The sequence below is a fragment of the Macrotis lagotis genome, chromosome 3 (genome assembly GCF_037893015.1).
Source record: "Macrotis lagotis isolate mMagLag1 chromosome 3, bilby.v1.9.chrom.fasta, whole genome shotgun sequence".
Taxonomy (NCBI): Eukaryota; Metazoa; Chordata; class Mammalia; order Peramelemorphia; family Peramelidae; genus Macrotis; species Macrotis lagotis.
The window spans coordinates 81,630,304-81,643,177 of record NC_133660.1 but is presented as its reverse complement, the minus strand read 5'-3'; the positions used below and the strand labels follow the sequence as shown (position 1 = coordinate 81,643,177).

The following is a 12,874-nucleotide window of genomic DNA, read 5'->3' as shown; positions in this document are numbered from 1 at the left end:
GGGAGTAGAGGCAGGAGAACAATGCATGCATTAACAACAACATTGTGAGATGATCAACCTTGATGGAAGCAGCTACTCTCAGCAGTGCAGAGAGCTAGGACAACTGTTTAGACTGGCTATGGACTATGCTGTACCCATCGAGAGGAAGAAACACACACACACACACACACACACACACACACACACACACACACACACACAGACAGAAAACCAACCCTATAGAATCTGATGAACACTTTATAAAAATTATCTCTTATGTATCTATTTCTCTTAATCCTAATTTCTCATACCAAAAGTAACTAATACTAGTCTGTAAACATGTTTATGAAAATATGTAACCTAACCTGATTGTTCGCTGCTAAGGGGAGGGGGGTGGGAAGGGAGGGTGGAAGGAAATTTTGTAACTTGAAAATATGCATATGCAAATGTATGAGAATAAACAAACAAATAAATAAATAAACCAAAGACAGTTGATGATCAACTTTGATAGACCTAGTTCTCAATAATATAATAACCAGGGGTGGCTAGGTGGTGCAGTGGATAGAGCACCAGCCCTGGAGTCAGGAGTACCTGAGTTCAAATCTGGCCTCAGACACTTAATAATTACCTAGCTGTGTGGCCTTGGGCAAGCTGCTTAACCCCCATTACCTAGCAAACAAACAAACAAACAAACAAACAACAACAAAAAATAATATAGTAACCAAAGACAATTTCAAAAACCTTGTACCACCTACATCCAGAGAAAGGACTATGATATAAATGCAGATCAAAGCATATTATTTTCACTTTGGGGAGGGTTTATTTTCTCATGGTTTTTCCTTTTTGTTCTGATTCTTTTTTTTTTAACATATCTAATGTGGAAATATTTTTAACATGATTGTACATGTATAATCCATATCAGATTGCTTGCTGTTCTTGGGGAGAGGAGAGGGAAGGGAGAAAAATTTGGAACTCAAAGTTTTATAAAAATGAATGCTAAAAAAAAGAAAATATTATCAAGTCCAAAAATTTATAAAACAAAATTATAACTATATCACCTAAATTCTTTGCTGTGAGAAGCAAATTGCAAATAATTTTAAATAATAATAATAATATTTCAGTTATCTTGAATTAGGCTATTAACTCAAAATTCATATATGTCCAATTACGTTACTTTAGCCTAGTTAAATTTTATTTTCATGTATTGTGAAATAGGAGGTTATTTTAATGCATTCTATATAAAAAATGAATGCTAAGTGATAGTGATTATTCTTTTATTCTTTTAGGGCAACTTAATCTTTTAACTGAATTATAATTTATGTTTTATCTATACTATTTTCAGTACTGTTCGAATATGGGATTATACACAAGATGCTTGTATAAATACACTCACTGGACATACTGCACCTGTGCGGGGATTAATGTGGAATCCTGAAATCCCTTATCTACTAATATCAGGCAGCTGGGATAGTACGATCCGGGTGTGGGATACTCGAGAAGGAACCTGTTTAGATACAGTATATGACCATGGTGCAGATGTTTATGGTAACTAATGGTCTTTACCTTGAAAATTCTTTCTTTTGTGGAGAACGCCTGAATTTTATAAATATCCATTTATTTGTTTAATTAAATAATAATATTTAATTAAAATATTGAACTATCTCATATTAAGAATGGGAAATCAGATCACTTAGTCATACCCAAACTGATGGTCCTGAATTCTTTCTTGGAAAATTCATTGAATGTGTTGGGATTGCAAAAATAACTACTGTGGGAAGCCTAAGCCATAACCCTAGGCATTTGATTAAAGTAATTAGGAGAAAAAGGAGTAAGCATCCTTTGATTTCTTCAAATTTAGAAATAGTTACTTTTCAATTACATATTCATCTGGCAGCTAGTAACTTGTTTTCAACCATTACCTATTCCATGTATACTTTATAGATATTTAATAAAAGACATTAACTATCTCACACATTTTTAAGGTTTACTTCCCTTAAAATTAGTTTTATGGTTTAAAAAATCATGTCTTTCATTTTTTTGTTTACATAAAATCCTTTAGTTTCAGTCATATTGCAGTGGTGATTTTTTTTTTCAGAAATACGTGACTTTTAAAAGTAGAGAAGAGATGTTGAGATTCATTCGTACTTAGATCTTATAGAACAGTGGTCTCATAAAGAATTTTTGATACTGTTTTTGTGTTTATGGCTCTTAGGTAATCAAGAGCCCAGCTAGAGAAAATGGGAAGAGGAAATAATGATTCTGACTGTAAATGATGTCCTTGAGTAAGCTTTTCAGAGGAGCTATCTTCCTAGTTGAATAATTCTCTTTAGTAACTTTATGGACAACCAAAAAATGCATATTGTAAAAAATCATAGTGCTAACATTGGACATAAGCCTGAACTGCAACATTTCACTCTGCAAATTCTAACTTGCAATACCCACTCCCAACAGCCAAGGATACTTTCGTAAAAATTGGACAAAAAACTTCGACTATGCTAAGAGAAAAGTACTGACTTTAATTTATAAATATAAGTACCCCTCTATTCTCTCTATTCTTACTTATTAAAATATGGACATAATACAATTCTGTAGAATATGTAGGAAAAATCTAATGCTAACATATTTCCTGATGTAGTTTTTCACAGTATCTTTATATCAGATTTAATCCTATAGATCTTTTGTTAGGTTTATAAGTAAAATGTAAATTATCTTAAAATATTCTTGCTTTAGGTTAAATAGCTTTAAATCTTTCCATTTAGGGTTAACGTGCCATCCACATCGCCCCTTTACTATGGCATCTTGCTCCCGGGATTCCACAGTGAGACTCTGGTCATTAATATCTTTAATCACTCCTCTACAAATAAACATCCTGGCAGATAGATCATGGGAAGAAATCATTGGGAACACTGGTACTGAACATATATAAATTTTAAATTCTCTTGGCTTTTATCTTAGAAGGAACCATATTTCTGACTCACTGAATTTCCACTCCAGATCGTGCTATGGAATCAGGTGCTCCCCCCCTCTTGTGTGGTAAAGTATCAAGAGAGATTAAACAAGAAGTAGAAAAACTGACAAGTAATCAGCGAAAGAGTAAACTAAGATGGTTTTCAGAATGTTTATCAGTAAGTATTGTGCAACTTCAGCATGGACTTTTAGCTCCAGTTAGCCACTGTAGGCTTTTTTCCTTTTTATTTTTTTTAAATAGCAGTGTGGGATAATGGAACAGGCTCTGCCCTGAGAATCAGGAGGCCTCATTTTGAATTTGTGGACAAATAGTGCTAAGTTCTTTAAGCCTCAGTTCATTTATGAGTCATGTAAATCATGCTTGCTTATGTACTTCACAGGAGTTCTGTGGGGAAAATGCTTTGTAAACTTTATAGGACGCTATAAGTGAGAATTATGATTATGATGATGGTGTTTTTAAAAGCTCTGAAATTCACTATTGTATATGATGTTTCCATTTTAATCTTTAGCCTCCAGGAGGCAGCAAAAATTTATGGGACCTCATTGCAGTAATAAAAGGACAAGATGATAGCTTACTTCCCCAGGACTACTCCAAAGGAATTATGCATATGAAACATTTGGTTAGATTTAAAACTGTAAGTAAAGCCTACCATTTTTCATGTCCTTGGCTAGAGTAGGGGGAAACTCTCTTTACAGGTGGTCATGAAAAGGAAAATGGTGCCAAAGTTTGCTTATGTGTTCTACAGACCCAGAAGCAAATGCTATAAACAGTAAATGAGTTCATATTCACTCGTTGTCTTTGTTTAGTACTTTTTATATTTCTTATATCTTGCATTAGTGATGCAGGCCATCTCTGTGTCTGGAAGAGGGACTAACACATTTGGCTCCTATCTAAGTAGTAATTCCCTCTACAGTGTTCTCAAAATGGTCACTCAGCTTTAATACTTTCAATGCCAGGAGATTCACTCCTCCTTGTTATTTTTGGACACTCTGTTAGGACAACCCTTTAACATCTCTTGTTTGAGACACTATGCTTCCCCTAAAGCAACCTAAGATTGCATTAGCTATTTTTGGCTATCATGTCAACATTGCTGATTATCTGAAAAATGCAAATAAAACACAGACTAATTCATCTTTATAAATACATTTTCACATCTTTCTAATGCCTTACAGGAAGCCTCCCTGAACTCCTTTAGTCTCACAATTTCAGTAAATAATTACAAAGTTGTTGCACTAACCCCATATTCTAATGAATCCTTATAAGGGCTTTGGGTCCTTTGGGGCATATTGGAATTTTAAGTAGAAATTTATTTATTGGAATTTGCTGTACCTGACCAGAAGTCACAAGAATTTGACCATACATCTTGGATATATTTGCTTCTAAACCCTGAGGACTAGGATGTTATGTATGTATGTTTACAATGGATAATGTGTCATTCATTTAAATAGTTATTTAGAGTATCAAGTCATCAAACAAGTTTTATTTGATGACATTTAAAGTTCCTTAGTGTCTCAAAAGAGGGAAAAAAGATCAGAATCCTTAAACTGGTGATACATCACAAAAATACATTATTATTAGTCACATCAAAGACCAGGTGAGAGAATTGTTGACTCACTACAAGCAACTTGGGGATGAATAACTCAGAATATTTTGAGTAGATCAATCATTTTTACATTTGAAGGACAAAATATTTTTATCTGTTGATCACAGATGCATAATTTAGTCACTCTCACCCTTTACTGGCTTTTTAAACTACAATTATATTCTGTACCTGGGTATTATTAAAAATATCATCTTCTTTCCTGTAGCCCCAGAGTATCTTAGTTCTGTTTTCTGTTAACAAATGAGATGGTGTCAGTAACAGTTTAGTTCATGAATATTTCTCAATAGACTTCATGATTCCAATATTAAAACTTGTTTTTTTAATCTGTCTTGTGATTTTATTATTTTATTATTTTTATTAGCAATCACAGAATTCATTAGTTTCCTTTTTCCAGTCCAAAGCACAAGAACTAACAACAGTTAAAATGTCCAAATTTGGAGGTGGTATTGGTGCACCTAGTAAGGAGGAACGACTGAAGGAAGCTGCTGAGATACACCTGAGATTAGGAAACATTCAAAGATACTGTGAACTTATGGTTGAACTTGGAGAGGTAAGATGTTTCAAAGCAAATAATAATCACAATTGAAAACTTAATAAATTACAGTTACTAAATCTATACAATAATTTCCAATTAAAGATTATTATGAAAGCACACACACCAAGAGTAATACCAGTTTGGAAGTAGAATTACAAATCTACTTAAACATTCTTGCTGGAGGTCTTTGCCCTCCCAAAATTGTCTGTTTCTGTCAGTCCATTTTTAATACTGGAATACTGTTGCTAATATTATTAGAAGTAGAGGATAAAACTAACAACTGAATTTCACAAAATTAGATAAGGCATTTCCACAAATTACCCATCAGTTAAAGGAGCCAGAGATATTAAAATATCATATCCCTGATATCGTAGAGCAAGTTTAAAAATATTTCATGATTTTCAGTTTATTATTATATTTTTATTGAAGGCTCCAAAAGACTATATACTATTCATTTATGCACACTCTCACACACATACATACAGACATACATATGTAAGTCAAAATTTTGGATTCATTTTGTCTGCGTCATAATCTCAGAACTGAACAAAGATTTCTTTTTTTATTTTAAACCAATACAGTAAAAACCTTTGAGGAAACACTAAAGTAAGAAAAGCATACAGTTTAGGAGTAACTATAATAAATTACTCCAATAAAGAATCAACTTTGGTGTTTGAAAATATCTCAGCAATTAAGTCCTATGTACCTAGATCATTATCAGAACCACTTCTTATACAAAATTAATTCAAAGTCAAGAAGGAAATGAAAAAGCAATTCTTTATAGAAAAATATAATTTTCACCAAATATAATTGATCTAATTTAAAAACACAGTTATTTTAAATGACTACCCCATCCAACCATCTATGAAGGATCTTATTTTCGTGCTTGACAGTTGGGTTATGTGGCATGAGATTGAAAAGTTCAAAATTATAGGTATTTTTGCCCTTACTCCTATGAAAATAAGATACTGATAATTATGTACAGTCACATACTTAGCATTATTTTCTTTGCTATGAGTTTAATAGCATAAATAAAAGAAAATCCTACTCACTTAAAAGTAGGAAACATCTTCTCAGGGAAGGTTTCAAAACTTTGTAATGCAAAAGGAAAATTTATATTAGGGCATTATTTTCTTCATCTTTATTTCACATTGCCCTTACTATTGGGGAGATGAACATCTTTAAAAAATAATTTATATAGATATATAATTTTACCTGTGTTATAGTTTATGAAATTATTTATTTTAGTCAATAACCAACTTTAGTTACAAAGCTGAACACTAGAAACAAAGCCTTGTATTGTTGAATAAAAACAGATCCTGATAGAGTAAGCTAAGGCTTGTAAGAAGAATTTATTGCTTACTCTATGGGAAACAAGATTGTGGCATAATAAGATGTCAGGGGGGATATAGGAATAAAGAAGTGACCTTTCAGTCCAAATATATAAGTTAAAATTAAAATAAATATAGGAATTTTTTTTTCTAAAAATATACTCCTAAGTTTGTTTTCCTTAAGTGAATACTAAAGTGTATGTAGCTTTTTAAGGCTTTCAAGTCACTTTACAAACCACTCATTTTATTCTCCTATTTTGGGAGATAGATGCTATTATTATCTTCATTTTAGAGGTGAAGAAACTGAGACAAGTAGAGGTTAATCTACTTGCCCACATATCACACAGTTAGTAAGTCTGAGGCTGGATTTGTACTTAGATCTTCCTTACTTCTATAGTAATATTTATTTGATTCAATGCTAACAGGTCACCTTTTTTAAAGAAAAAATATTGCTTTTTTTATAGAAAACATGAAAGAGGGATAGATAAAATTATCTTTGTTGAAATCTCTAATGCTTTGGATGTCTCCATTGTTTCGGAAATTGAAAAAAAATAATTTAAGGGTGAAATGTGACCACAATCAACAAAGCTATGGTGTGTTTTGTTGTTGTTGTTGTTGTTCTAGTGGGACAAAGCACTATCAGTTGCACCAGGAGTCTCAATGAAATATTGGAAGAAGTTAATGCAGAGGTAAGACAAAAAATATGGAGACATTATGATGCTTTCATTACAGAACTCAGAAAACTTTGTTTCCATTTTTTAGATAGAGGTTGGTCATTGCTGGACTATCATCTCTTTTCTCTCCTATCTTCAAGAGAATTATATCTATCTATTAAACAACAAATATTTGAAATCTAGAGGTATTATTCTTTGGTGGGGTTCAGGATAATAGCAACTTTTCTTAATTTTTCTGGAGATACACTTTTTTAAGATATTAATCTTCCCAATAGTAAGGGCATCAGTTAACTTAATCTTAATCATTTTATCTTCCCCTCCTACCATATGTTTATTACAGAAAAGACAATCATGAAGAGTAAGCAAACCTTTTTATCAAAGAAAACAAGTAAGATAGTTATTGGGGAAGTCACAGAGATTAGTTTAGGTGATAGACTATATAAAAGTTAAGGGCTAGGTTACCTGGAAACAAGATGAAATTTTAACTCAAGGAATGAGAGAACTGTTTCATCTAAGGAGCAGCTCTTAGCAGTCTCTATGTATATAGGCACTGGAAATCAATCGAGGAATACATTAGGATTCTAGCTTTTTCTCCTGTGCCTGTAGCTCGAATGGTTTCCTTCCTTTGATTCTGTAGTGCTGAAATTTCTCAGCCAATCACCTAAGAAACAGTCTCACTGCTGTTATTTTAATGAAATTAAGTATCATCTATATTATTTGCTTTCTGACCCACCAATTCTTTAGCTATTTATTCTCCAATTAAGTTTTAATCCTTTCTTCAGTGGTCCTATGCTGAACGTAATTTTGCTTCATTGTGGGCAGTAAGATTTATTTAATATTTCTGCTTTTCTGTATATTTATAGAGTATTTATCTCTATTAAATGATCAATTTTATTGATGCTGCAGATAAAAAATATTTATACTCCTTCCTATTCCTATTCAGTAATTGCCAGAAAATTTCTTATCTAAATTTTCTAAAATTCTACTCAGACCTTTAATTTCTTTCTTATTCATTTTCAGTTAAATTTGTCTAGCTCAAAAAGAGGCACTTTGAGATCCCTCACTATTATAATTTTTGTCTAATTTTACTCATTAACTCATTTAGTTTTTCTTTTAAATATTTAAATATTAAATAAACATAGCCATTCAGTAGATATATGTCAAGTATTGATATTAATTCCATTACCTCTAGTAACTTTTGAGCAAAATGTATCTTTCCTTTTTATCTCTTAATATAATTATCTGAAAGTATGATTACTACCTTGTTTTTTTGAGTTCTTGATCTAGCTATAAAAGGTCACATAATAAGCTAATCAGAAGAAAAAGGAGGGAATAACCTTTGAATCTATGGATGGGGAATAGTTCATAACCAAACAAGGGATAAAAAAGCTCATGGATGATAAAATATATAGTTTTGATTACATAAAATTTAAAAAGTTTTGCACCTACAAAAACAATACAGGCAAATATTAAAGGTTAATAGTTAATTCAGGAAAGAAGAAAACCTCTGCAGTATGTTTCTCTGATAGAGATCTTATTTCAAAATTATATAAGAAATTGATTTAGATATATGGCAAAAAGAATCAAGCAATATGAACAACAGTTCTCAAGAGAAAAAGTTCAACTTATTTATTTACCAAATACACTTTCAATCACTAATAAGAAAAATGCAGGGAAAAAAACGACTTTAAGGTTCTACCTTAACATCAATCAGAAAAGCAAAGCTGACAGACCTATGTTGGAGGGTCAATAGGAAAAGGCACATTAATGTACTGCTGGCAAAGCTGTGAACTGGTCCAGTAGGGGCAAGGGAGGTATTAATGCAAGTTCCTGAAGAAAAATAATTTTAAAATTATATTAATCTATGGAGAAATCTGATTTTTTGATTAAACCCTTTAACAAATATGAAGAAAATGCAGTACACTTCAATTAATTAATTAATTAATTCATAATAATGAGGAAAGAGAAGATGGTCAGTTCAAAACCACAAATGATACAGAAGCCATAAAATCACGGCATCCTTTACAAAATTTTTAACACTTTCAATCAAATTGAGTTTTGGCTCCTTTTTTCACAACTTTGCCTTTCCTTCACAGCTACTGGAGAATTTTCTGAGGGCTGGTGAAAAGACTGACAAGTTTGACAGAAGCAGGAAGTCAGCATTCATTAAGTCTCTGTGTAGCATATTATACTGGGTTTAAAGTATGAAGCTTCTTCATATACAAATGAAGGAGTTGGACTAATGGTCTTTAAGAGATCTTCCAACTCTTAGTCTATGATCCTATGATTCGTTCCTTTTACGGATTCAGAGTCTGAGGCTCAGTGAGGGGAAGTCATTTGCTAAACAAAATAGGAAGTAGTTGAACTAATAACCAAAACTGAAAGAAAATTCAAAAAATACTATTTTTAGTTATTCATTTTGCTTCATTCTTGCTATATAATTGTAGCTCTCCCTCTAGGTGGACTTAGTGCTCCCCTGAGGGAAGGTCCTAGGATTCTGTGCAGAATTTTATGTAATCAAAATCATATATTTTATCATCTATGATCTTTTTATCCCTTGTTTGGTTATGAACTGTTCCTCATCCATAGATTCAAAAATTATTTCATTCTTGTTCTTCTGATTAGTTTATTATGTGACCTTTTATAGCTAGATCAAAAACTCAAAAAGTCAAGATAGCAATAATACTTTCAAATAGGGCAATAGCAAAACCAAATTATATTAAAAGAGATAAAAAGGAAAGCTACATTTTGCTCAAAAGTTACCAGAGGTGATAGAATTAATATCAAAGCATGATATATATCTACTGAATGGCTATGTTTATTTAATATTTAAATATTTAAAAGAAAAATTAAATGAATTAATGAGTAAAATAGACAACAAAACTATAATAGTGAGGAATCACCAAGTGCCTCTTTTTGAGCTAGTTAAATTTAACTGAAGATGAATAAAAGAAAGCAAAGGGCTGAGTAGAATTTTAGAAAATTTAGATATGAAGCTTTCTGGCAATTACTGGATAGGAACAGAAAGGAGTATAAATATTTTTAATCTGCAGCATCAATAAAAATTGGAATAACTGCCCACAATGAAACAAAATTATATTCAGCATAGGACCATTGAAGAAAGAATGAAAACTTAATTGGAGAGTAAATAGCTTAGGAATTAGTGGGTCAGAGAGCAAATAATATAGGTGATACTTAATTTCATAAAAATAACAAATGTGAAATTGATTTAGCTTATGACAATTTTTTGGGATAAAGTCAAAATGTATATTATGAAATGCTTTCATCATCAAAAGATAGAAAAGAGTAACAAATTACTCAGTAATTAAAAACCTAGAAAATTAATTTTTTTAAAAATCAAGAAAGAAGCAAAAAAAATGAAATCCTGAAAACCAAAGAAAAAATTAATAAACATTAAAATTTAAAAGTGGGGGCAGCTAGGTGGTGCAGTGGATAGAGCACTGGCCCTGGAGTCAGGAGTACCTGAGTTCAAATATGTCCTCAGACAATTAATAATTACCTAGCTGTGTGACCTTGGACAAGCCACTTAACCCCATTGCCTTGCAAAAAACTAAAAAAAAATTTTTAAGTGGAATTAATAAAAGTGGAGCTTTTAAAAAATGGTAAAGTAGATTAACTATTAGCTAATTTTTAAAAGATAATTAGTTTTATGGAGAAATCAAAGGATACAACTGAACTTTTACAATTCACAAATGTGGTTATATAATTACATACAATTAATTTTCTCAAAATTGAAAGGATCTACAGCTGATTCTTCTCAACCCATTCCCAGAGCTCAGTGATTTCTTTCCTGGAAGTTGAACCTCATTTCTGAGGTTTAAATTCTAGGAACTACTATATTCAAATCTAAATATCCAAACTTTGAGGCTATTAATATAGTTCAACCAATTGGATTACAAAGTTTGAAGGATGAATATTGGTATGATCACTAATTAACAATTGGTACAAAGGGACCTCATGGGAACTGAAGAAGTGAGAAAAAAAAAGGGGACCACACTTACAATGCAGTTTTCCATTCCATGAAGTTAAGTACTGAGAATTACACTAGGAATTGACAGTCAAACTTGCTTTCATTTTGAAAATACCTGCTCTATAAATTCCCACAAATTATTCTTGCTGTTCCTTCTTCTTGTCTCTTATCTTCATTCATAGAGTATAATAGAATATATTGATACGATAAAAGGATTTCCATCTAACCCTTATCTTTTGAGATGATTTTATGCTAAGATCCAGTGTCTTAACAAGATTTTTAAGGATAGTAATATATTGACTTAGTAAGACTTGTTAACTCTGCTCCACCCTCATTTAGTGAACTGTAGTTATGCCTCCAGGACACAAGTAAAGAATAAAATTTTCTACCATAGGTCATTGATCTGAAAAAAATTGCAGGTGTCCTCCAAAAGAAAAAAAAATTAAACAAGATTAGACACAAAATCTTTAGTCACCAGTTGCCATGGCAATGAAAACATAAACCCCTATCCCACTATTACCAGACTTGATGTCCAGTGATGAAGGCTCTTATTTACAGCTGAATGCTGCTGCCACAGGCTTGTGATTTTAGAAGTACCATTGCAAAGATTCAAGCCCTGAGCTATGTGACAGAGTGCTCCCTCTTCTACAGATCTGCAGGACAATTTCCCAGCAAGAATTTATTTATCATTTCTCTTTTGGGCTTTAGGTATAAATTCGGGAAAATGAGCTGTTATTTTGAGTTTTGTATTCTATTTGCTAAATGGCATCTCTGCTAGTCTTCTAGCTCTCTCTGTCACCAGTCATTTAATGAGCACTTATTAAGGACTCCCTGAGCCAACATTGCACTAAGGACCAAGGATACAAAAAAAGGCACAAACTGTTCCTGCCATCAAAGAACATCATGGAGAAGACAACCTGAATACAGAAGAGTAGATGCAAAATATATCTAAAATGAATTCAGTGAGGTGGCTCAATGGGTAGACAGCTGGACCTAGAATCAGGAAGACTCCTCTTCCTGAATTCAAATTTGGCCTCAGACCCTTACTAGCTGTGTGACCCTGGGCAAGTCACAGAACCCTGTTTGCCTCAGTTTCCTTATCTGTAAAATAACCTTAAGAAGAAAATAGGAAATGAAGCAGTGAGGTGGTGCAATGGATAGAGCATCAGGCTTGGAGTCAGGAGGACCTGAGTTCAAATCCTGCTTCAAACACTTGATATTTGCTAGCTATGTGACTGGCAAATCACTTAATCCCAATTACACTCCCCCCACCCCCCCACCCCACCCCGGGAGGAAGAGGAAAAAGAAGAGGCAGAAAAATGGCAAACTATTCCATTATCTCTACCGAGAAAACCTCAAATAGGATCATGAAGAGTCAGGCATGACTGAAACAGCTGAACAACAAGAAGTAAGAAGACTCTACCAACCAGGAGGATGAAGGAATCTTCAGAACTGTCCAGACACTTATTTGTTTTAATCATAGTCTAAGAGAAATATTGTTGAATAATCACAAAACCAAGTTCTCATAATTTTAGCATTCATTCATATGGTAATCATATATTGACTTTATCCTTTGTGTGAAATACCATGCTGATATATATATATATATGTATATATATATATATATACATATATATATATATATACACATACATACACTGGATACATGATGCTGGCGAATCATTTAATTTGACCTCACACTTCCTCAGTAAACTTTGTAACACTGTAAGTTATATATGTAAGAGATGCTAGTCTACATCGGAAAATGGAGTTTTCATTCTGAGAGTTTCCTG

General features: G+C 32.5%; 1 protein-coding gene across 5 annotated transcripts in view; it reads left to right on the top strand.

Annotated features, from left to right (window-relative positions):
* The window catches only part of WDR17 (WD repeat domain 17), a 93,320-nt gene that overhangs the window by 54,085 nt on the left and 26,361 nt on the right, over window positions 1-12,874 (top strand). For all 5 annotated transcript variants that reach the window (XM_074228940.1, XM_074228939.1, XM_074228938.1 and 2 more), the window contains 6 exons: window positions 1,322-1,524; window positions 2,739-2,888; window positions 2,974-3,104; window positions 3,456-3,581; window positions 4,945-5,100; window positions 7,041-7,105. In XM_074228940.1, the coding sequence (XP_074085041.1) occupies window positions 1,322-1,524; window positions 2,739-2,888; window positions 2,974-3,104; window positions 3,456-3,581; window positions 4,945-5,100; window positions 7,041-7,105 (831 nt within the window). The remainder of the gene's footprint in view (window positions 1-1,321; window positions 1,525-2,738; window positions 2,889-2,973; window positions 3,105-3,455; window positions 3,582-4,944; window positions 5,101-7,040; window positions 7,106-12,874) is intronic.